Source organism: Salminus brasiliensis, chromosome 1 (genome assembly GCF_030463535.1).
Source record: "Salminus brasiliensis chromosome 1, fSalBra1.hap2, whole genome shotgun sequence".
Classification (NCBI taxonomy): Eukaryota; Metazoa; Chordata; class Actinopteri; order Characiformes; family Bryconidae; genus Salminus; species Salminus brasiliensis.
Window position 1 is genome coordinate 55959363 of NC_132878.1, and position 22700 is coordinate 55982062.

The following is a 22700-nucleotide window of genomic DNA, read 5'->3' on the forward strand; positions in this document are numbered from 1 at the left end:
TACTGACAATGCTATGTATCCAGTGAACACAACATGTATGATATAAGCATCATATGATGAAAGCCTGGATTTGAACACTAAAATTAACATTAGAAGGCTTGTTCTGGATTTTACCTATTAAACCAGTTGAGAACAGTGAAGTGGTCTATTTTCCTGTGGAGAAATATGGCTAAGCCACAAACCATTTTGGAATGTTTGTAGAGTGGAAATTCCAACCCCCCCAGCAAACTCTACTTACATTTACATTTATGGCATTTAGCAGACGCTCTTATCCAGAGCGACTTACAAAGTGCTTTGCTATTTACCCAAGAAAACCTCAGCTAGTTAGAATAGACTAATAATACAAAAGATACCTCTAAGCTTTAGACATTACTAAACACAATACAATAAGGCGACCATAGAACTATTCGTCCAAGTACTCTCTGAAGAGGTGGGTCTTCAGTCTGCGTTTGAAGACAGCGAGCGACCGTTCGGCCGTTCGGACACCCAGGGGCAGCTCGTTCCACCACTTTGGTGCCAGGACAGAAAAAAGCCTGGACGCTTGTCTTCCGCGGATTTTGAGGGATGGTGGGTCGAGCCGAGCCGTACTTGAAGCTCGAAGGGCTCTTGGTGCGGATCGGCTTTTGACCATTGCCATCAGATACGGAAGGGCTGGTCCGTTCTTGGCTTTGTAGGCCAGCGTCAGGGTTTTAAATCTGATGCGGGCAACAGCTACTGGAAGCCAGTGGAGAGAACGCAGCAGTGGAGTGACATGGCTGAATTTAGGGACATTGAAGACGACCCGTGCAGCTGCATTCTGGATGAGTTGCAGGGGCCTGATGGTGCGCAGAGGTTGGTACCTGGGGCCTGATGGTACTTTCACAGGTGTCATTGTGCAATTGGAAATGGATGAAAGTACTTGACCAGGGTCAAGACCAGTTTGAATAGTTCTGACATGCAAAGTTGGGAAGGTGACTTTAGTTTCCTTATATACTGTAAGTACCGGGGAGTGAATGATATGTTTTAAAGCTTTAGTAATGTTTTTACAGTCCATAAAATAAAGATTTTACATTACAAAGAGCTGCTAATCATCTTTGATAGACGTCAAAAAAAATCATTAGCCTGTGAGTTATATCACAGATATGGCCTCTGTTTGCTCTCACTGATTCTTTCGTTTAATTTTTAGGCTAATTTTATACTCCTAATTCTCACTGTTCATGTAATTTTGCAGGCAGATAGAATTTGATGGTTTGCACTGAGAACTTGGGAAAAGAAGGTTACACAGTTGAGGTGTCCCTAAGTAAGGCACCGAACCCTGGCCACTGCCTTGGGTGTGTGAGCTCACTGCTCCTATCTACTAGTGTGAGTGAGTGTGTTCATTTCAATCGATGTGTTATATATGGGTCAAACATGTCAGTACATTTGTCTATAAAGTTTTGTTCTCTGATATATTCCATTCCAAGCATACACTCAATTACATTTAGTAATAAGAACTCCATGGGCCCTAAAACAGAACTCTGTGGGACTCCACAAAATATGGTAAGTCAAACGCTTCTACAATGGTTCTCACTTTAGTATTAATAACTGAATCTTTTGCCTAGGGCTTAGGGGTTTACATGACGAAGAGGCTATTGTTTAAGCATACTTGCTATGTGTTTGTCATGTTGTAATGTATCCAAAGTCATAGATCAGTCTGCCACCACAGTATCTGCTTGTGTGTGTGTGTATATGTGCATGTAAGTGTGCAATCATGTGGATGGGGTAAAATGTAGGGCTAAACCACTCTGTTTCCAGGCAACAGCAAGGAGACACTCACAATAATACTAATTAAATAAAATATCAGTGTGAGGGGAGGGAGACCAGAAGAGGATGTCTTACCTAGCAACAGTGATAAATATGGTGTGCTATTACTGACCTTCGCAGCCTGTTGATGACAATATCCCTTTTTTGTTATACACCACACAACACTGGCTACGCTATGTAAATAAGTTGTAGCAGAAAGCAAATCACTTGTTGCTAATTTATTTATTTATTTATAATGAATATTGTTAATAACAAATGTTTGTATCATTAGTTTGAACACATTTATGTTTTATTTTTAAGTAATACAATTGTCCTAAAAGTGGTGTGTCTAAGTACAGACAAAATGTGTTATTAAAAGGGCTAAAAGTGTCCCTCAGACTACTTCTGAGAATCACATTCTCCTTCTTCTGGGATACCTGTGCCAAAGCACTGAATGTTAAATCATTCAGAGGTAATCAAGGGTTGCAATTTAGTAGGAGCAAAGGTTCTGGCAAGAATCCAACTTCTGTTGGATTGCCTTCAAACCTATTAGCATAAGAGCATAAGAGACTAAGAATCAGAATGCTTTAGCTGATCACCGCAAACTAATCAGTGTATTCACAACTATACATAATTCCTAAGGAGGACTTGACACGCTCACCATATGGGGTGTTTACAAAGAAAGGAATTAAACCTTTACTAGCAGGTTTGAAGTCTTAACAGTTCAGAGATGCTGGGAAATGGCCCACTTAATGAGGGCCAATGTCACTGTCCCACTTCACTGTCAAACCCCTGAGAATGGCCCCCCGTAGCAAACAGCTCAGCGAGGACAAAGGCCAAACATGTGAGTTTTACTTCAGCTATGTCATAGCTTATTTAGAGAATCTATTTCCATCCTCATTTTCGCATAAAGAGGTGGATGGAAAACCTTCTTGTGACACCACCAAAATGAAACACACCACAATTAGTAGCACACTCATTAGTATTGTGGTGACCATTTCTAAAACCACCACTGGTTACCCACTGTTTTTTTTATTATTATTATTGCCTGCCCTCGCTATTCCATTCCCTGCCCTCCCTATCCCATTCCCTGTCCTCCCCATCCCATTCCCTGCCCTCCCTATCCCATTCCCTGCCCTTCCTATCCCATTCCCTGTCCTCCACATCCCATTCCCTGTCTTCCCCATCCCATTCCCTGCCCTCCCTTTCCCCATTCCCTGGGACATATCAAGTGTCAACATGCTTAAAACACAACTAAAATGGTCAAATCTGTTATGTCAGACAAACAGACAAAGGGACAGAGAGGGAGGGCCATCTTACCCCACCCAAAGAGAGAGAGGCCGATTATGCTCTCTTGGACTCAGATGGCTGCTGCATTATCAGGGGCCGAAATTGCAGTCCCCAGACGGATCTCGCAGTGAAAACATCCATAATTTTTTCTACTTGTAAAACAATCCATTTTTACGTTCATAGGAAATCCGACCTCTAGTGGCCTCTAGACCATAAGGAACTCCTGTCAGAGTCGATTCTTCAAATCTAGCGTTACTGAAATGAAGCAAAACTAAAGTTGTAAACTGTAACTAAATACTTGTTTTAATCTACACCTAAACCTAACCTTAACCCTTATTCTAAATCCTTGTTCTAACCTTAACCACACTGAAATACTGAATCCTTACTATTGGTCCAGTAATGTTGGGCCATACATTTTTTAATCTCTAAAAGTGCTGTTTCATCAATACTTTTTTGTGCTTATGTGTGTGCGTGTGTGTGTGTTAAAGCATATTTTGCTCAACAGCGCTATTAGTGTAGTGTCAAAAAAACGACCAAATAGGTTGTGTTTTTGGACTATGTAAGATCATGTTTGTCCATCGTTTAGACTTTTTTTTATGTCTAGTTGCAGCTCTCAGAAGCCCCTTCCTAATTAGTGGGTCGACCAGGTGCCAGGGGTGTCAAGCAGAGTTTCCACCTGGAAGTCATCATCATTTTCTTCTTCAATAATAATCAGAATTCTTCTCAGTATTTAAAAAGTAGACTAACCATCACTTGCAGCTCTGAGAAGCCCTTTCCCAATTAGTGTATCGACCAGGTGCCAACGGTGTCAAACAGGGTTCATTCCAGGGTGCAGCTCCAGAGAAATTACATTTGATTAGACTCATCAGTTAGCAAGGCCATCATGAGTTTAAACTACAGCTTGTGTCAGAACAGGAAAACACTGCAGAGCTGTGGAGAGTGGAAAAAAACCTGGTTTAACCCTTTTGGCCTATGCCTCGTTAGTCTGTGTGGAAAAAGTTCCCCCTTGTGTCTCTTTGTCAAGTCTTGTATTTTGCCCTGTAGCTTGCTAGAGGCCAGTTTACAGTTAGTTTCCTATGTTGCTTCCTTGTTGTAGTTCCCTCTCAATATTGAGAATACACTGAAATTTAAGTCTATTCAACCCCAGCCCTGGTTTAGAGCTAAACATAACATGTAAAAAGAGAGGAAAATAAATTAAAGAGTAGAAGTGAACATTTTCTACATGTACATGTCTTTGCAAATTGTTCAACTTTCTTACTTGCTCTGCATGTTCCTGCTCATTGGGCGTTAGTGTGATGGCCACCTCTTCTCGGCTCGGTGTGGCTGGTTTCTCGGTCTTGGGGTCCGATTTAGGCTTGCGGCTGAAAAAGCTGAGGAAGCTAAAGGGCTGGGACTGCTGCTTGGGCCTCTTCATGGTAGGAAGCGGGACAGTCCAGCCAAACCAGCATGAGCGAATCAGGTCTTTTCTGTGTGTGAGTGTGTGTATGTATGCGAGACCTTTACGGCTTGTCAGTGGGAAGCAGTAGAGCAGGCGTTAGGAGAGAGCGAGAAGAAAAGCGTCCGTTAGAGGATTCCCCACTGGAGGTCATCATCACTTTCCTCAGTATTAATAATGCTCTCACTCTCTTTTTTCCTGGTGTTTGTTCTTCTGTTTTTCTCAGTATTTGAAAAGCAGACTAATCGTCACTCTCAGACATCCTAAAAAAAAACAATTAAAAAAACATTATCTATGGAGAACCAGAAATCAGTAAAATAGCACCATGTAATTAACACTTCTTTAATGTTTAATGTTCACTTCTTAATGTTCTGATGTAGTTATACACACTATATTACTACCATCGAGAGAACTGACTCCAATAACAATTTCAGTTTGATAAAGCCATACATCCCTTCACAAAGTCCATTCATCACAATGCTATTTATATTTTATATTATTTCTCTTCCGATGCACTTATGGCATGTTATACGAGCACAGTTGTGTGTAGTGTGACACTGCATACATTGCAAGTCATTCACAGAAAAACATGAAATGCAAATGTTTATATAAAGGAAACATCAGTCAATTATCTAAGCAAAATTTAGTGTAGAATTAGTGTTTCATATGAATATTACCACTGTTTAAAAAATAAAGAAATCCAACATGAATGGCAACTTAAAAAAATACAGTTCCGGGAGGGAATTTTTTTTTTTACTTTAATGTACGTTAATTGAAAGTGTTCCCAGCTGATTTGGAGAATTTCTATTGATCAATTCAGCACCAAATATTCACACAATAGAAAGCTTTACAGCTTTACATTCCTTAATTTGTCTTTTAGTTGATTATATATATTTTTTCCAAATTTATATTAAGTTATTTTAGTTGTTACTTTATTTATTGTATATTTAATAACTTGAATTATTTTCTTTTTTTGTTTCAGTATCTTATTGTTGTACTTCTTGTTTACCTGATTTATTGTCTTACAAGTCTTTTACATGTTTTATCCTGGTTTTATTTCCCATGTGCCACTGAACATGCAAAACATCATACTATATCTTCATAACCCATGGTCTGCTTTTGTTTCACTTTCATCTATAGATCCCATCTGAATACACCACAACGTTCATGTTGATCAGGCAGCGTTGTGATAAATAAGTGTGATGTAATGTTGTACACAACTTAAATCCCTAACCGTAGCATAACAAAGACTTTCGAATCACATTCAACTCCATCTTTAAAATCCTTGAAGGTAAACAATGTAGCATAATATAACGTCTTAAAGAAAGTGAAAAAGCCCTTATTTGAGATCATAACTATTTCCACAGTAATCATACGTATTGTATGTGATACTAATAAAGGTAGCGATTAATAAGACCTTAATAAAAGATAGTATTCACTTACTAAGTTGTTATATACAGAGCTTGTTGGGTTGAAAATATTAGTTCCCCTAGTTTTGCCTCCATTGACAGAGCTATGGTCTCTGTAATTACTTGAGAGCTTGAAGGCTCAAATGAAGCGAAATCACAGCCTTATAAAGACAAATGCAGATAACAAGCCCTTAAAAGTTACTGCCTTATAACTGCTTAATTTTTCCAACTACACAAAGGAGCATTTTACACATGTAATGCTGCAAAACTTCATGTGATCACTTTGAGTCCTAAGTGCTTTGTTGTTTTTGAATGCGTTACCTTGACAGAATATTAAAATCACCAATTGACTCATAGAGGGCAATGGCAAGTCATGCTGTAGATCAGAGGAAGCCTCTAGCTTCTGATGTCACTGTAAGTAGCCAATAGAAAAGGCCTGTGTGACCATAGCACAAGGGACACAAAGTACAATCTGAACCCAACCACTTGTGAAGAGCCGCACAGCTGAACAGTGTTGAAGGAACACTGAGAGCGGAGGTGTCTGCACCCCGTTTCATGTGGGCAGTGGGCCGGGAGGACACTGTCAGTAAAGGACACCAAGAATCATCACTGTTGAAAGCACAGCAGCTTAGCAGCAGACTAGCTATGGCCATGTTTGCTCAAGCTGACTGGAACAGCTCGTTATAGAGAACAGAGAACCTTGGCAAATGAACCAGGCAAACCCTTTCTTGCATTTAGACACGCTTACAAGAAATTGAACCGTGTTGCCGTCGTAGGGTATGTTTGGAAAGAGTCTGCACTGATCAGCATGAATTCTTATTCCATAAAGGGAATAACACTGGGGAACCCTCTTGTCCTTTCCTTTGTTAACATCCTCCTTCCAAGGAAAGGCTCCTACGGTGGGCCAGAGCTAGAACTGGAGAAAGAAGCTGCAGGCAGACATTGCATCATTTACCGCCTAATGGTGAGCTAGTGAGAGGCGTCCAGGGGATTCGTGGAAATCCTTGTGGGAGATAAAGTTGAAGTGCCTCTTTAATATTTGATATGCTTTTTTCCCTTAACCATTTTGCTCATTTCCTCTATACATGCATTCAAATAAACAGGAAATACACAGCGGACTAAAATGGTTAAAGCGTTCACATAAGAGTTCAACTAAAACACACTGCACAGCTGAAGGAAATCCCCCACACTGTGCTTTGACCCAAGTTTGAACCTGATGCCTAGAATATATCTTGCTCTTCCTGCTTCACTTACTGTATATCCAGCCTATACATAAGCATTCTGTACCAAATAACAGACTATTATACAAGCATTGGATTATAGGGATTGAAATAGCTATAAAAAAATGTCTGTGTCTGAGGATTCTCTTGCTTTTAAACTTCCAAAAACAAACTGTAAACATAAATGTAATCAAAATGTACAACATTTTCCTGGCTCATTTCAGATCAAATATAGCACTCACTGTCTGTGCAGCTCTAACAGCAGGTTCTGAACTCTGCGGTAAGTAATATAGAGTCAGCAGAGACTTTTCTGTACTATGTTTCTCTGGACTCGATGACTCTGCTCTATAACTTCACATGGTCTGACACTTTTGCTTTGGTTCCTAAACGCTTCCACTTTTCAATAATACCACTCATGGCTGATGTAGTATCTAGGAGGGAAGAAATTTTAACAACTGATTTCTGACATCGGTTACAGTACCACTCTGTGTCCATTTGTCCATATAGTGTACACTATGTACACTACATACTATATACACCATAATAGCAGAAACAACTTGTTCAATTCTGCTAATGAATTAAGTATAAAGAGAGGTTGGAAATTGGTCATTTAACATGTTTAATTATAGAAATAATGTAAAACATGCTTTAAAATAGTGTGTAATTTGTTGTATTTCATGGAAATCACTGACAATGATTAATCTTTGGTCTGTTTTTGTTCTGTAAGATCACTAATTTGCATAACAATATACTATAAAAGTTGTGACAATTTCAGTGGTATCAAAAAATAATAAAAAACAAATTCTCTAAATGTAACATATAAAATACCTTTCTAAGAATTCTTTAGTTTTATTTCTTTTATGAAAACCAAGAAACATGACAACTGAACAGCTGAAACAATAATTTGAGTAATTGTTAATATTGCTAAGTGTCCGACTCCGAGTGTGGGTGTTGATATTCCAATTCTGGGGGGTTCAGGAATGTAAACTGGGGTAGTTGAGGTTGACTGATACTGTTTTATGAAATGAAATCAGGATTTGTCTGACTCGAACCAATCTGTGTAATATAGTAATAGAGCACATCCAATATCAAAAACTGAATCGAACATCAGAACTCAAAAGCCAGAAATATATGTGTATCATTACACCCCTTGTGCTGAAGCAGTGAGTGTGCAAAACTTTCAGAAGTAGTCAAAGGTTCCATTGTACTGGAAGCAAATGTCCTGCCAAGAATTTACTTCTGTTGGATTGCCTACAAATGAATTAACATAAGTGTTAAGAGACTATAAAATAACAAGCCAGGTCAAACCATGTAGGGCTTCTACGACGATTGTCTTTAAGGAAGCCTTTTCAGATGCGGATAGCATTGCCTTCATAAATGTCATACCAGGGCCTCACAGATTCTCTAAACCCTTGTTAAAGTGGACATTATTATGCCATATATTTTCATTAGAAATATTGCACATATTGCTCTGGGATGTAATAAACAGCAGGACCTTGTATATTGCAACCCGCAGGTCTCTTACATCTAATCTTATTCCTTTTGTTGTACCAACAGAACTGAATTTTTCAGATGCTGATTATGCATTGTGATATGCACTGTCACTAACTACAGCGTTTTACTATTAGCACTGCTTTGTGGATGCATTGTTATCTGTCAAGCTAGAAAGAACCCTGAGGAATAATTTTCTCAGGTGAGGTTTGGGTTGAAACCAGAATTCCGATGTAATTTACTAAAAACAGGCTGTGGTTCAGTGAATAGAACACACAAGCTCTTTGAGATTTCCCCTATTAGCAACAGGCTTTCATTGTAGCTTGAAGCAACTGTTGCAGAGATCGGTTTGGGAATAAAAGACAGCTTTCACATACCTGATTTCCTTGCTTTTATACGTGACTTACATTCTTGCCAAAAAGGATTCTATACAGTATCATAATCTATTTTAATGGAATATAAAACTATTCCTAAAGGTCTTTTGAAGTCGTATGCACAAACCGTCGTTTATCCTGGAGATTCTATAAGATAACGACAGTGAAAACAGCTATATAAAAAAGATGCTATATAGGCTATAATAACTAACGTAACCATGTAGGGGCAACCATCACATAATTAGAATGGCACACACAGAATCTCGTATAGGAACCTTTGAAATGGGGAATTCCATAGTAAATCTATTACACATATAAGATGTAAACAAAGCCGAGTCAGAATTGTTCACAGTGGTGCTGATAGGTTTCCACACCTCTAAAAAAGCTTCCCCATAACAACCTATTCTTACAAATACATTTTCTAATGCCTGAGACATTGTATCACAATAGTTTTGACATGTTTTTTTGGCATTAAATGTACTTATTTTAAATGCACTCACAGTGGAGAGGGACGTACAGGTCACTGTATGGCAAAATAATCCCAAATGACAATGCATTTTTCCAGATTTGTGACTACTGTGCCATAAGCAGCATCACATTCCAACTACGTACATGTATAATCTACAAAAGTAGACTGTGTGTGGATTTCCTAGTGCTATTAGATAACAAATAACATGGCTAGATTTGTGGTATAGGCATTTGCAATGCCCGTTCCATTCACCCATCCTGAATCTTGAGTTAGTTTCTCTGTAACGGACCATTTCAAATCAAACTCTTCGGTCTTTTGATTTTGTCTACATCCCAACAATTTAATTTTGCAGTGGAATTTCCCTTTAAGCACTAAAAGGGTTCTTAGAGTTGCCTTTACTAAGGAACTTCTCTTTTGAGGGCATGTAAAAAAAGACGAGCTATAATTCAGTGTGTTTTTAAGTTATTTGAGCAGGTTTCAGGCCACTACGCATTTTCAGGCTTTCAGCTGCAGCGTAGGCTGACGTACATCATACTTAGAGAGTACAAAGAGGTCATTCTGAGATGTTTTGGGGTAATTGGAAGATAGTAGAGTGTCAAGAGTTTTTGTCTCGGGACAAAAAACCAACATCAGCCTACTCGGGCAGCATTACATAATCAGCTCAAGGCCTGAGGCCCCTCTGTTACCTCTGACTTGCCTAACTGCTCTCTCTCTCTGCCTCAGCTAAAAGCTGATTAGAAAAGAAACATTTTTCCCAGGCCACGTAACACGGACCAGAAGCAGCTCTCTCTGGGAATGAACTGGACCTCACATGCAAAAGCAAATACTGATACCCAACAGCCCTCTAATAAACAAGGAGGAATTCCAAAACACTGCAAACTAGCCATAGAGGAGAGAAATGAAAAGAAATAAGATTAGATAAGAAAGTGTGTTTGTGTGTGTGTGTGTGTGTGTGTGTGTGTGTGTGTGTGTGTTTAGGGGGGTCAGGACAAAAAAAAAAACTCTTAGTCTTAAAAGTTGTGCTACACAGCAGCACATGCATCTATCTGCTAGTTAGCCTATAGAACGTCATAGGATGCCATGACGTCAGAACAGACGTCCCTTGAACTATTTCTATCGCTGGGACAAAATAACATCCTAACAACGTTAGATTTTATACCTATTTACAACTTCCAAGGCATTCTTAGGACGTCCTAATGGCGTGGGTTCCTGAAACGCTGTGAGAACGTCAGAGAAGACATCTCTTGAACGGTTTCTGGGACCCCACTAATAAACGTCTTTACAACGTTGCATTTCTCCCTGTTCACAACTTTCATTTTCAAGTCATTCTGCGGACGTCCGAAAGAGGTGGTCTTATGAGTGGTGGGGGCTTTCTGGGAACGTTGTGAGAACGACGTCGATATAACGTTATTTGTGGACGTCCTCGCAACTTGCTAAGAAGGCTGTAAGCATTTTTAGCTAGGTCCTAAAAAAAAAAACAACAGCGAGAAGGAAGCAAGACTGGGCTGGCTCTGCTGTTCAACTGCAGAACTTTGGGTCGGCTTGGTTTATCTGAATGGGATTTCACCAGGGAGCCAGAACGCAACACCTTGCACATACAGAAGCTACACTATGAGCTCACTGCACGAGGCGTCCGCCAGGCTAGCATGAGGGATGAGGAGCATGGTGGTACCCTAGCAAAGCAGTCAGTGAGGCAGCATCAGACCGGTGCAGGTCAGGACAGAGTTATGCGCTACGCAGACACACCTCCCCATCCCCGCACTGCTCGCTTTCTGAGGCGCATCAGCAATTCGCTGGTATTCTGCGCTTTATTCCAGCACAGGCTGCTCTAATCACACACCACTGACTGACTGACTGACTGACGGACTGACCATCCTTTCGCCACGAAGCGCAGAGCACCACCTCCGCCCCGACCCCGCAGAGGCACGCTGCACGGACATGAAAGCTGGGAGAGACCACCAATCACATTCGGATCCCCCAGATTCAGACGAAAAATTAGCGCAGAACATCGTTTTTTAATAATTCATCAGAGGGTCTGCCCAGGCATCACGGCACTGCAGGGAGTGGCAAGGTTATTAGTCTATGTCCCGTAGCTCAGGCTCCACTAAGTCGAGCGTCGCCTCTGCTTGGTGACAGGCTGCGGATCGTGCTGATATGGTTATAAACAAGGCGCAATGTCTAAAACACGAGTGGAAATAATGCAGAAATGTGTGTCTTACCTCTCCTCACGGCGTTATCTTATTGCTGCTCAGCACCGTCAGTTAGCTCCTCCCACTCAAAGCACAGCACGTACAGGCTCGCGCCCGCGCGGACCCGCCCACTGCTGTAAAACGCGTTTGGCCGGGAAGCGAGGAGGAGCGCGCGTGCTGCCGAGGGCCGAGAAAACGCTGCATATGACGTTGAGGCGGAGGATCCCCGTTAACCTCAGAGATTCCCCTTCCCTCTGCTGCTATACCTACACTGGCCTACTCTACACTACAGCACTGGCTTATAGAGGCGACCTACTGCAGAGCACCGCAACAGGACGGAGCTGATCCTCACCTTCACACATCACGACGAGCATCATGTCGACGTTTAGGGATAGTCCTGACTGTTGACGTGGTCAATAATATTTTACCACCAAAAAAAAAAAAGAAAAGAAAAAAGCCCACATATGTCTTACATGCCCCTGAATTTTATTAAGAGAATTATTAATACTACAATTAGTATTACTAATATTAGTAGACCTAATATTATTTGATTTGAACAATAATAGTACTCCTACTGTCACAACTACTACTACAACTATTAAAAATTAATAAGAAAACTATTATAATCTGTGCTATTTTGGAATATCTAAAATATATTACACATCTCCTTCATATAAATTATTTATATATTTTTTTATGTATTTATTTATACATAAAATCAAACGTCCCTATAAAACATCAAGTAGGTTTACAATTTTTAAAGCATTAAAATACAATAAAACACTACTACTACTACTACTAATAATAATAATAATAATAACACGTCGCGATGACTGGCATGATTTAATAATTATTCACAGTCGTCCTCATTTACTCCGACGTATCTCCAGTGTATTTAGTGGTTTTATTATTATTATTATTATTATTATTATTATTATTATTATTATTATATGAAGGCTCTCAGTGTGTTTTCCGCAGTGTTTTCAGTGAGTGCTGTGAATCCCGCCCGTCTGGCAAAATGTCGACAGACAAGACTACAACTCCCAATGTCATGAACATCACTACGTATGTGCCCTACGTACGCTCGGGAAACGGATACACGTAAAATAGCGGAAGAAAATGTACACAATGGCAATCTGGAAATCAATTAAGTTGTGAAAAAAAGAGCATTAATTGCCTTTCTTCATGCCCGCCTCGGTACGGAATGGCGGACAGCTAACGCTCGCTCGGCCTGAAGGGAAGCTGTATCGGTCACAACAGAGGCGGCGTGTGACGGGCAGGACAGAGACAGGAGGTATGATGTTGATGAGGTCCAGTTAGCCTGCTCCAGGAGGAGACCCAGCTGAGCTCATCTGCTGTGTGGAAACAGAAAAGAGCTCGACGGGACAGATGTGTGTGTGTGTGTGTGTGGTTTTGGACCTGTTATTGGTGATTGTGCTGAAGACGGGCTGAAACAGGGGCTCAGGGTGGTGTTTAGGCTGAACTGAAGCTGGGTTTGAACTGTGAGCTGTGATATTATTAGCGGTAAAGCCAGCTAGCAGTGTGACAGCGAGTGGTGTGATTAATGATTAGAGGTGGCAAATCCAGGTGCGTAGAGTAAAAATCCGCTCCAGGGTTTTGCCCCGACTGCCGGGACCGCTCAGCGGCAGCGCAGCGCCGTCCAGCCAGTCGGAGCGAAATCATGACACGGATTTTTACTTTCATGGATCTGGATCTGGATCTGCTCACCACAGTTAATGATGTGGTGTGTTATTGTTTTAACTGCCTTCTGGAAACGCGACTGTGTGTCTGTGCTGCACACCTCCTTCACTGCAGTGATCTTAACCAAAGCCTTGTCCTGTTTGTGTTTTGAAGAATGAGAGGAATGAGCTGATAGTTGGAGGGCTTGTGGTAGAGGCTGCAAATCCAGAAAGCCTGACTGGAAGATGCCAAGAAGAAAACAACAGAATCCACAACCTGTAAAGTGTAAGCGTTTTAATGCTGGGTTAAAGATTATAATAACAAAGAAGTTGATTTTTTAAGATTTAATAGACAAGTAATGTTTTTCAGTATAGTTGATAGTTAGTTCTGCATTACCTGTTTGAAGTTCTCGTCTGTATTTCTAGAAATCACTGGACACAGCTATTCACATTTACATAATAAAAGTCTTTCTTGTGTTTTTTCCCCTTTCCATTTTTAAACCCGTATGAAGAATGTAGACCACAAGTATCTTACATGTTTAGAGGACGTAGCATGTCTTATTTATTTATTTATTTTATGTGCTATGATGGTGATAAATATACACATCTTGCTGCCAAACGTAGGGAATGTGCATTTAAATTCCTTTAAAAATAGGACTTGTAGTGAACGACTTATCATCAGGCGCATCTACAATACTGCATGGTTTTCTTTACCCTCTAAACTGACTCCTGATACTTCGTCCAGTAGATGGCAGCACATTGTTGGCGCCATGAAAACAAACCAATGTAAACCAGTAATCAAATTATTGTAACTCAGTGGCTGATTTTCACAATTATTCAAGACATGCAATCAGGTCTAAACGGCTCTTCCTTTTGGATTATTAGACAACAGTTAATTACTAGCAACTTAATCAGGAATGATCTTGAATAAAAGTGATCATGGCTGAACCCCAAGGTCTGCCTCAATGCCAGCTGTAAATAATGTTGTATATCTGTATAAACATACATGCAAGACTCCCTTAACTCTCCTGTGCTGCTTTTCAGTGGATTCTAAAGATGGCATAGGCATTAACACTCAAGCAAGCCTTACCTTCGAGGGTGACTTTCTTCTGGGCCAAGATCTTGACTTCTCAGATCCTGATAATGACAACAAGATTATAGGCTTGGAAAAGTTTTCAGGTGAGTTCAGCTGAGAGTTCCTGCACAACCCGAATGTGGATGTTCATGGTGGTTTGGGATTTAATTAACGCATCACTTTAGTACATACATGTTTTACTGAATAAATACATGCAGCACATTTAAAATAACTCCCTTACACTGTTTTAGATTTAGTTGTTAAAAGTTGTCTAAAATCTAAAAGAAATACTTGTTAAGGACTAATTATTCCTACCTTGAATTAGCTGACTGTGGTTCGAAGAGTGAATTCAAAAAAGAACATCAGCCTGTAGTTATGGGTGCTAAATGGGTATGGCCAAGATCTCTGATGTAGGAGGATGTAGCTCCCTCATCAGGCCTCCATAAACCCAGCCCCCAAATTATATGTTAAATGTTAATAAATATGTGTAGCATTAATGGTTAATATAGGTAGTATAATGTGAATTAATTTGTTTGTCTGTCACCGACTGTACCATCAGAGTGACAATAGACAAAATATCCTCATGCTTCAAGAAGCCAACTGTTCACACCTGGCACCTGCTTTGCTGTCAGGGACGCTTCGAGGCGCTTTGGTATTCACACTACAAGAATACTGTGGTCTCTGACCACGTCCAAATGTGGTTTGAGTTCACACCTGTACTTTGTGCTGACCACTTATGATCGGATCACCCAGGGCACATGTTAATGCCAGATGTGAACAGAGCCTTGAATCTGAACGGCACAAGGTTTTCTCATGGAAAACCACCGGAGACACCATACAGGCGCCCAAATCGGCATGCCTTCCAGGCCATAACAGCTTTTTTAGGCCAAGGTTTATGGTACATGTAAAAAGAAGAGTCCTGTCAACTATCAACTGTCCTGGGCCAGTTGATAGTGCTGATAAGGTAATGACTTCAATAAACATAGTGTGAGATAAGAGTAAAGGACAGAGACAGAAAAGAGAAAGGTATAGGGACACTTGCTTATTTATTGTTTCTTTTTAAATCAAGGATATTAAAAAAAAGAGTTTATCCTGCTTTTGTTTGAGTCTCTTACTGTCCTGGGAAGACGTTCAACTAGATTTTGGAGCATTGCTGTAAGGACTTGATTGAATTCAGTGTCAAGAGCATTAATGATCATCACCCCAACTCCTTCCAAAAGAATTGGATGAAGCGCCATCATTTTCTCTCCACAGCTTAATGCTGGGGACAATGCTGGGGGGTCCTGTAGCCCATGCCTGGCATTAGGCACGATGCCAATAGGTTCATTTTTACCTGTTCAGGAGAGTACTAAAGACATCTGGACATATAGTTTGAATTCGAGTGCCTGGACTGTTGGAAAATTGTTTCAAAAACAAATCTGCTGCAGCCATTAATGAATCATCAGTTTCAAGAAAATAAGTAATTTCCTCCCACTATGGCTTCAGTATCCGTATCAGTAGAAAGGCTAGGAACAGCCAAGGCTAGCAGACAGTCTTGATTAGTTGTAATGACAAACTCGCTCTGCTATGTCATCACTTATTCGTAAATATGTTTTTCACCTCATCCAGCATTTGTTCTAGTGTGGTTGTAGTCAGGATTCCAGAGGTTAGAGGACAGCTCCACAGTAACAGCCTTTGCAAAGTATGGGCCTTCAATAGGTCACACCAGTAGTTGAGGCTGGGTGATATGGTATAAATACTATGATATTTAAAGACATTTTTTTTTTGCGATACACAGTATTTATCATGGCACATGTAATCACAGACTAAACACATCAGTGGTGACAGATTCTTATAAACTACTATTCAGATAGTCTCCCATACTGAATACAGTGATTTTTATTCAACATCTGCTGCTCTTCATCGAATTAAACCAGTCTAATTACACTGTTAGTAATGAAACCTGCAGCTGATCTGTGTTTATTAAGCACTAACAGTCTCCTCCATATGCTTAGAAAAGCATATTGTGTTTCACAATAACAAAATTAATCACAATATGATAAAATATCGTCATATTGCCCAGCTCTACCAGTAGTGTTATCCAACAGGTAGTGACCTCATTATTGAGTTGGTGAAGTGGCTACTTAGGTGCCCAACAGGACCGTGGGCACCTTTTTAACAATTTTGTTTTAATTATTTGAGCAAGATTAATGCAAACTGCACATCTATGCTACAAATAAAAATTAATCAATGTAACCAAACGTGACATGAGTGCCAACTGTACAGCTTACCCTATTGGAGTGGTTAATTGTAACAGACTTGGGGACTCCTTTTACAGAACCACACTGGAATCCAGTGAGCTCTTTAGAAGCACCAATTATTTCACTAATGTGTGTGTCTGCCTTTATGGACCTTGGTTTGTGCACTGGGGCACAGTCATGCTGGAACCTTTTTCCAAACTGTTTTCCACACAGTTGGAGACATAGAATTGGCCAAATGTCTTGAATATACTAAAGCATTAAGATTTCCCACTACTGCAACTAGTCAGCCTAGGTCAACACCTGAAAACAACCCCATAGCATTATCTCTCCTCCACCAAACCTTACAGTTGGAACAGTGCAGTCAGGCAGGTAACATTCTCCTGGCATTCGCCAAATCCGGACTCTTCCATCAGACTCTGACAGAGAAGCGTGATTAGTCACTCCACCGAACGTGTTTCCACTGCTCATGAGTCTAGTGGTGGTGGTGTGAGCACTCCGCTACCCCACTCTGTAACTTTGTGATCTGCCACTTTGTGACTGAGTTGCTGTGGTTTCTAAATGCTTCCACTTTCTAATAATACCACTCACAGTATCCCTGATCCAATAGCAACAGCAAATGAGAAATGAAACTAATGCTGCTTATGAAAGCAGATTGTTGACTTGAGATGAGAACAATTATTATTTTAAGACCTAATATAATGACCTGTTCCTTTACAATTTTAAATCGTGTTGATCTAATCAGCATACAAGCAGTAATCGCAAATACCCTACAGCTGTCCAACAATGCCGACACTCAAGCCTTGTCCAATCCACCATGATTTAAGTAACAATAACATGGTAAAAAGGTCATAACAGTGACAGAACAGTAAGAGAGAAAGAATAAGCAAAACATGGACAAATGCATGGTACATCCTTTCAATACTACTACAGTGACGTCTATGAAAATATGCTACATTCATCCACTTAAACCAGACTAATTACACTGTTTGTAGTGAAATGTAAAGTTGAACAGTGTTCTTAAAGCACTTATGTTATCTTTGATCTGCTTAGACAAGCATATTGTGTATAACAACAACATTAATCAAAATATGATTAAAATATCATCAATATCATGCAATATAGCATCATATTGTGGTGTACCTACCTATTTAGACTGTAGCTGGTGTACTACTAGCTCATGTCTTTTTTTTTTTATGTACATAAAAATATATGAGTAAATGGCTTTTAAAGACATACAACTCTGAAGGAAAAAACACAAATTTAAGTCTAGCAAGGAAATGAACGATCTGATATTGTGCAGTGTTTATGCTGAGCCAACATTAGCGTCCAATTCTGTTACCTTAACCAGGCAACTCAACCAACTGGTCACACATGATTTTTGGATTAACATACATACATACAAAATACATTTTATCACACTTCTGCCATTCAACAAAAATATAGCTGTTATTATGGGTAGAACATGACATTTCCAAGTCCTTTAAATGTCCCTCTCTTTCGCAGCTCTCTCCTCATGTATGTAAGAAAGGACTGTGCAACCGATCAGGAATCTTTGGTGGGTGGCTATCCAGCCTAATGATACTGATGACCAGAATGGCTAAACCTTCCATATAGCTTTAAGCAATTGTCTGAAGAGCCACCACATGCCTACACTTATTTTTTTGTAAGTTTTTCTGGCAGCAATTTGATTGTGAAAAAGGTTAACAGTGCAATTACCATGTTTACCCTATTTATGCAAACTGTATATTCTCTGTATGACTACGTTCACAGAACTGTGACATCATTACTGTGACCTACAGGTATTTATAGCCCCATCATCCTTGTGCAATGCCATTTGCAGGGGCCTAAAGTTACTACCACCTTAAACACGCAAGTGACCAATTATATGACCATGTTATATAGTCTTTATTTCAGCGGGTTACAAAACCAAAAGATTTGGCCTTGCCGGTCCAGGACTGCCTTTGGAGATGCTTTCTGAAATATCCTTTCAGTCGCTGTGAAAATTCACAGGGGATATTGCTAAAGGAGTAAGAGAAACTTACCAAAAGCACATTCGCCGTGAATCTGTTTACGTGCCTTCACGGGCCTGGGTGGGCAGGACATTGTCCTGAAGCTTTGTCATTCTCAACAACCCTCATATCTTTGTTAAGCCCTTCTTAGCTTTGTAGGCATCAATTGGCTTTATTTCCAGATTCTCAGCCAGCTTCTTAGAGGGACCCCTGGTTGACCCAAGGTTAGAAGTGTCTAAAAGAATGAAATATGCAAGTATGTAAATATTTAATATGTCAACATTTTCTGATGAGAACTGATTGAATAGCTTCATCTTGCAGAGCTTGTGTTACTGCTCGCATTAAATGGTTTGTCTTCTTTGCCTTGTATGTTTGTCATGCAAATGTGATCATTTAATGGTGGGGTTCAGATGGCAGTGTCACTTGTGGGGGAAGAGGGGTTGCAGTCTTTTCATGCACAGCTGAAAGATTGAGCTCAGTACTCTGGAAATATCTCTGGCTGTAGCGTTGTGTCAGAGCATACAATCTGAAAATGGCAAATCATGAAAAAAAAAGCAATGTGCCACCATTATAAGGGTCATCAAGACAGCCATCATCATCAAGGACACCATTACAGGAAGGCATTTATTCATCATCATCATCATCATCATCTCCTCTTGGTGTCTTTATCATCATCATCATCATCATCATCATCATCATCACCCCCTCATCATCATCAGCACCGCCATTATAGTCATCATCATTATCATTAGGCTGGGTAATCATCCACCAAGGGTTCCTGAAAAGCCCAATATAAAGGCCAGCTCAGACGTCGGTTGCACAGTCATTTCTTCCATGTGTGAGGAGAGGGCTGCAAAACACAGAGGACCATTTCATAGACAGAGGGTATGCGAAAACGCTGCAGCTTTGGTGTGTATGTCAGTGTTCACCTTTCTTTGTCTATCAGAAGAATATTGAGGCATCTTTGGACTCCTAAGTGTGTAAGTATGACCGTGGAATGATCTTGGTCTTTCATGATGTTTGTACTTTCATTTCAGCACAGATAGCCATTGCTCGTAATGGTAGTTGCAGATTTTGTAAACTATGGGTGTGATTTTATTTTTTGTATAAGACCAGGCTAACAGTCATTGTTCACTGCAATCTTTCAGCTTTAGACATATAATGTGTAAAAATGATTAGTTAATAGTTCTGCTCAGTAGCTCACATCTACACCTGCCACCAGCACAGCTCAAGTCAATGTCCTGTTTTGTTTTGTTTTGTTTTTGCCCTGACCACGTGCAGCTGATCTCAGTCTACCTAGCTTTCAACTGGGAGACGAAGAGAGCTCCTCCTTCAGTCGTCTCAGCATGGAGAGTGACACCGATGATCTCCGTCCTGGCGAAAATGAGCGCGAAGAAGGGACGTCCGAGCCCACCTTTCCACCATACCTTTCCTGCAGGGGCTGCACTCAGCTCCTGGATGAACCTCTAGGACCTGGCATGGACCTGGTTGGGCCATACTGTTTGCGCTGCTGCAAAGGGAATGTGAGTGGCATGGTGGACAGGGCGCAGCGCCTGCTGTGCTCAGGCTCTGGCTCGCAAGCTCCTGGGACTGGCACTGAGCGAGCAGAGGCCGAGGACAGCGCTCTGAAGCTCCACTCATGCATGCTATGTGGCTTCTCCTCACGCTACACGAACCACGTCAAGAGGCACATGAAGGTTCATAACGGTGAGAAGCCATACAGGTGCCCGCTGTGTTCTTACGCCTCTGCTCAGCTGGTCAACCTGCAGAGGCACTTGCGTATCCACACCGGGGAAAAGCCTTACAAGTGTGAGCATTGCACTTTTGCCTGCAGTTCTTTGGGAAACCTGAAGAGGCACCAGCGTATGCATACTGTCACAAATCCTGTTCACAATATACAACGGCCAATGAGTGGCCAAAGCCTCAGATGTCCTACTGTAGGCCAGAAACTAAGAGAAGATGCTTCCAGTGCCTCAAGTGAAGGTAAGACTTGATCTCTTCTTAAGCCTCTTTTACACTGTAGGTCCAAATAGTTACCATAGGCACATCAGACTGTGGTTGTGATCCCATCTCCTCTGCTGCTACTTGAGTATTTCAAGCTGTAATAAATGCCTCGAGTTTGGTGCTGATGGAGTAGGACTTACTACGTTTTATTTATTGTCAGGAGCTGTGCGATCAGAAGCCGCACGGTCGGATGCAAGTTTGAACAGTGGAGGTAACAGCAGGTACGTCCATGCTTTTGCGGCCCTGAAACCAGAGCAGCAGTCCTCCTCCCGGGCGTTGGAACCAGGGCAGGCCAGAACGCAGCCTGCAGCTCTGCCACCACTACTGTTTCCCTTCACCTGCCGGCTGTGTGGCCTGGCCCTGGACGACGAGGACGGTTCCTCAGCACAGATCTGTGCGAAGTGCACCCTGGAGATGCTCACAAAAGACACGGCGAGCAGTGCTGGCGAACGGGGTGACAAGGTGTACACTTGTGCTGCCTGCCCCTTCCTCACGCACTACCCCAACCACCTGGCCAGGCATATGAAGACCCACAGCGGTGAGAAGCCTTACAAGTGCCCGCAGTGCGACTACGCGTCCGCTCACTTCGACAACCTCAAACGCCACCACCGCGTACACACTGGCGAGAAGCCGTACAAGTGCCACCTGTGCGATTATGCCTGTGGCAACCTGGCCAATCTCAAGCGGCACCAGCGGGTGCACTCTGGCGCCAAGCCTTTCCAGTGCGCTGTTTGCAACTACAGCTGCAACCAGAGCATGAACCTGAAGCGCCACATGCTGCGGCACACCGGAGAGAAGCCCCACAAGTGCCAGGAGTGCGGCTACACCACAGGCCACTGGGACAATTACAAACGGCACCAGAAGAAGCACGGACTGGCTGCAGATGGTTGGGTGAAAGTGCAGTTGCCAGAGAACGAAGAAGAGGCGGAGGATGACGAGGAGGTGTAGCCTGGCAACAGGAGAAATGACTATAATATTAGGAGAGGTTATTTCCAATTGAGATTGTACTGCAGATCGCAGATGAGGGAGAGGTGTTACTGTACCAGCATAAGCTTAGTTGTCTTTTTTTTTTTTTTTTTTTTTTTTCTTTAACTTTTTCTTTGGCGTCATTATTTTTCTGGTTTGTTGAAAACATCCATGCTGCTACACAGATTTGTGCACAAGTTTCTAGATGAATAGATTGTTTAAATGCCTTTGAATACAACTGGGCGGCAATTAAAGACCTCCTAGAGGTCTGATTGGAGTGCCCTTGGTTAATTTGTGAGTGCCAAACAGACATTATTATTCTTCTTATTATTATTATACTGCTACCTTTATGAAATGCAATTCCTCCGTCAGTGTTTACCTTGCATGCCTATTCACCATTGCTCTGCACCGCTGCCTATAGAACAGTCCAACTGTATCTGTATCCAACTCACTAAATAAGCCTTTTGGGTTTGAGGCCTTTGCTGTCCAGCCATTTTTAAACCTGCACAACATCCCTTTACAAACCATATGTTTACATCCTTGTCAGTGTCAACATCACAACAGAATTCTTAATACTAAAGCATTCATGTAAGAAGTGATTACTGGGAATAGTGTTGCTTTTTGTTTGTATGTCTTAAATGTGATATAGCCCATTGTTTTGTCTGATGTTACTTGAAGCAGAATGATGCCTAGTAAACATTAGACTGGTCATGCCTAACGTAAAGCTTTTATTTTTGTATGTGATGAACTTTTCTTTGTTGTTGTTTGTTGTTGATGTTCTTTTAAAAAGAATGTTTGGCATGTATTTGCCACCAGTGGCATTAAGTTAAAGAAAAAGGATCATCAATTCTATATGCAGTTTATAACTTTCAGGTTGCCAAAATTATCAAATATTGAGATGGAATCCCTTCAGTGTGTGGTGCTTGAGTGTTTTCTTGTAATTATGCAGTGGTTTCATAATTGCCTTAAATATTCTGAAATAAAACACTTTGTGGTGATGCTGGTGTTGGAGGATTTCTTTTACTGGCAAAATCATAAGAATGTTAAAATATTAGTGTATATCACTGCTGTCCATGACAACCATGTCTC

General features: G+C 41.1%; 2 protein-coding genes across 5 annotated transcripts in view; one reads left to right on the top strand and one right to left on the bottom strand.

Annotated features, from left to right (window-relative positions):
- LOC140558793 (E3 ubiquitin-protein ligase RNF19B) overlaps positions 1-11718 on the bottom strand; it is a 28480-nt gene extending 16762 nt beyond the window's left edge. The window contains exons 1-3 of one of the 3 annotated variants that reach the window (XM_072682716.1): positions 11669-11718; positions 4674-4749; positions 4310-4556 (exon numbers count right to left, since the gene is read on the bottom strand). In XM_072682716.1, the coding sequence (XP_072538817.1) occupies positions 4310-4465 (156 nt within the window). In that variant the 5' untranslated portion in view covers positions 4466-4556; positions 4674-4749; positions 11669-11718. Of the gene's footprint in view, positions 1-3798; positions 3867-4309; positions 4750-11668 lie in introns of those variants that run through there. The other 2 variants (XM_072682717.1, XM_072682718.1) reach the window with 2 other exon arrangements.
- Positions 11719-12691: 973 nt separating this feature from the next.
- On the top strand, positions 12692-22609 carry znf513a (zinc finger protein 513a). Of its 2 annotated transcripts, XM_072682723.1 has the most exons (5): positions 12692-12932; positions 13493-13603; positions 14362-14496; positions 19923-20624; positions 20806-22609. In XM_072682723.1, exons 2-5 carry the CDS (start codon positions 13564-13566, stop codon positions 21591-21593), a joined length of 1665 nt encoding a protein of 554 aa, XP_072538824.1. In that variant the 5' UTR covers positions 12692-12932; positions 13493-13563; the 3' UTR covers positions 21594-22609. The 2 variants fall into 2 exon arrangements, with proteins under 2 accessions (XP_072538824.1, XP_072538822.1); XM_072682721.1 differs by lacking the exons at positions 12692-12932; positions 13493-13603 and having other exon boundaries at positions 13637-14496.
- The last annotated feature ends 91 nt before the right edge of the window (positions 22610-22700 follow it).

Bases quoted from the DNA above. Each gene is read 5' to 3' on its own strand.
- znf513a (XM_072682721.1), top strand. From the start codon at position 14,283: ATGCCAGCTGTAAATAATGTTGTATATCTGTATAAACATACATGCAAG. The intron at 14,497-19,922 runs GTGAGTTCAGCT...GACCACGTGCAG, and splicing joins AGGCTTGGAAAAGTTTTCAG to CTGATCTCAGTCTACCTAGC. The intron at 20,625-20,805 runs GTAAGACTTGAT...ATTTATTGTCAG, and splicing joins TTCCAGTGCCTCAAGTGAAG to GAGCTGTGCGATCAGAAGCC.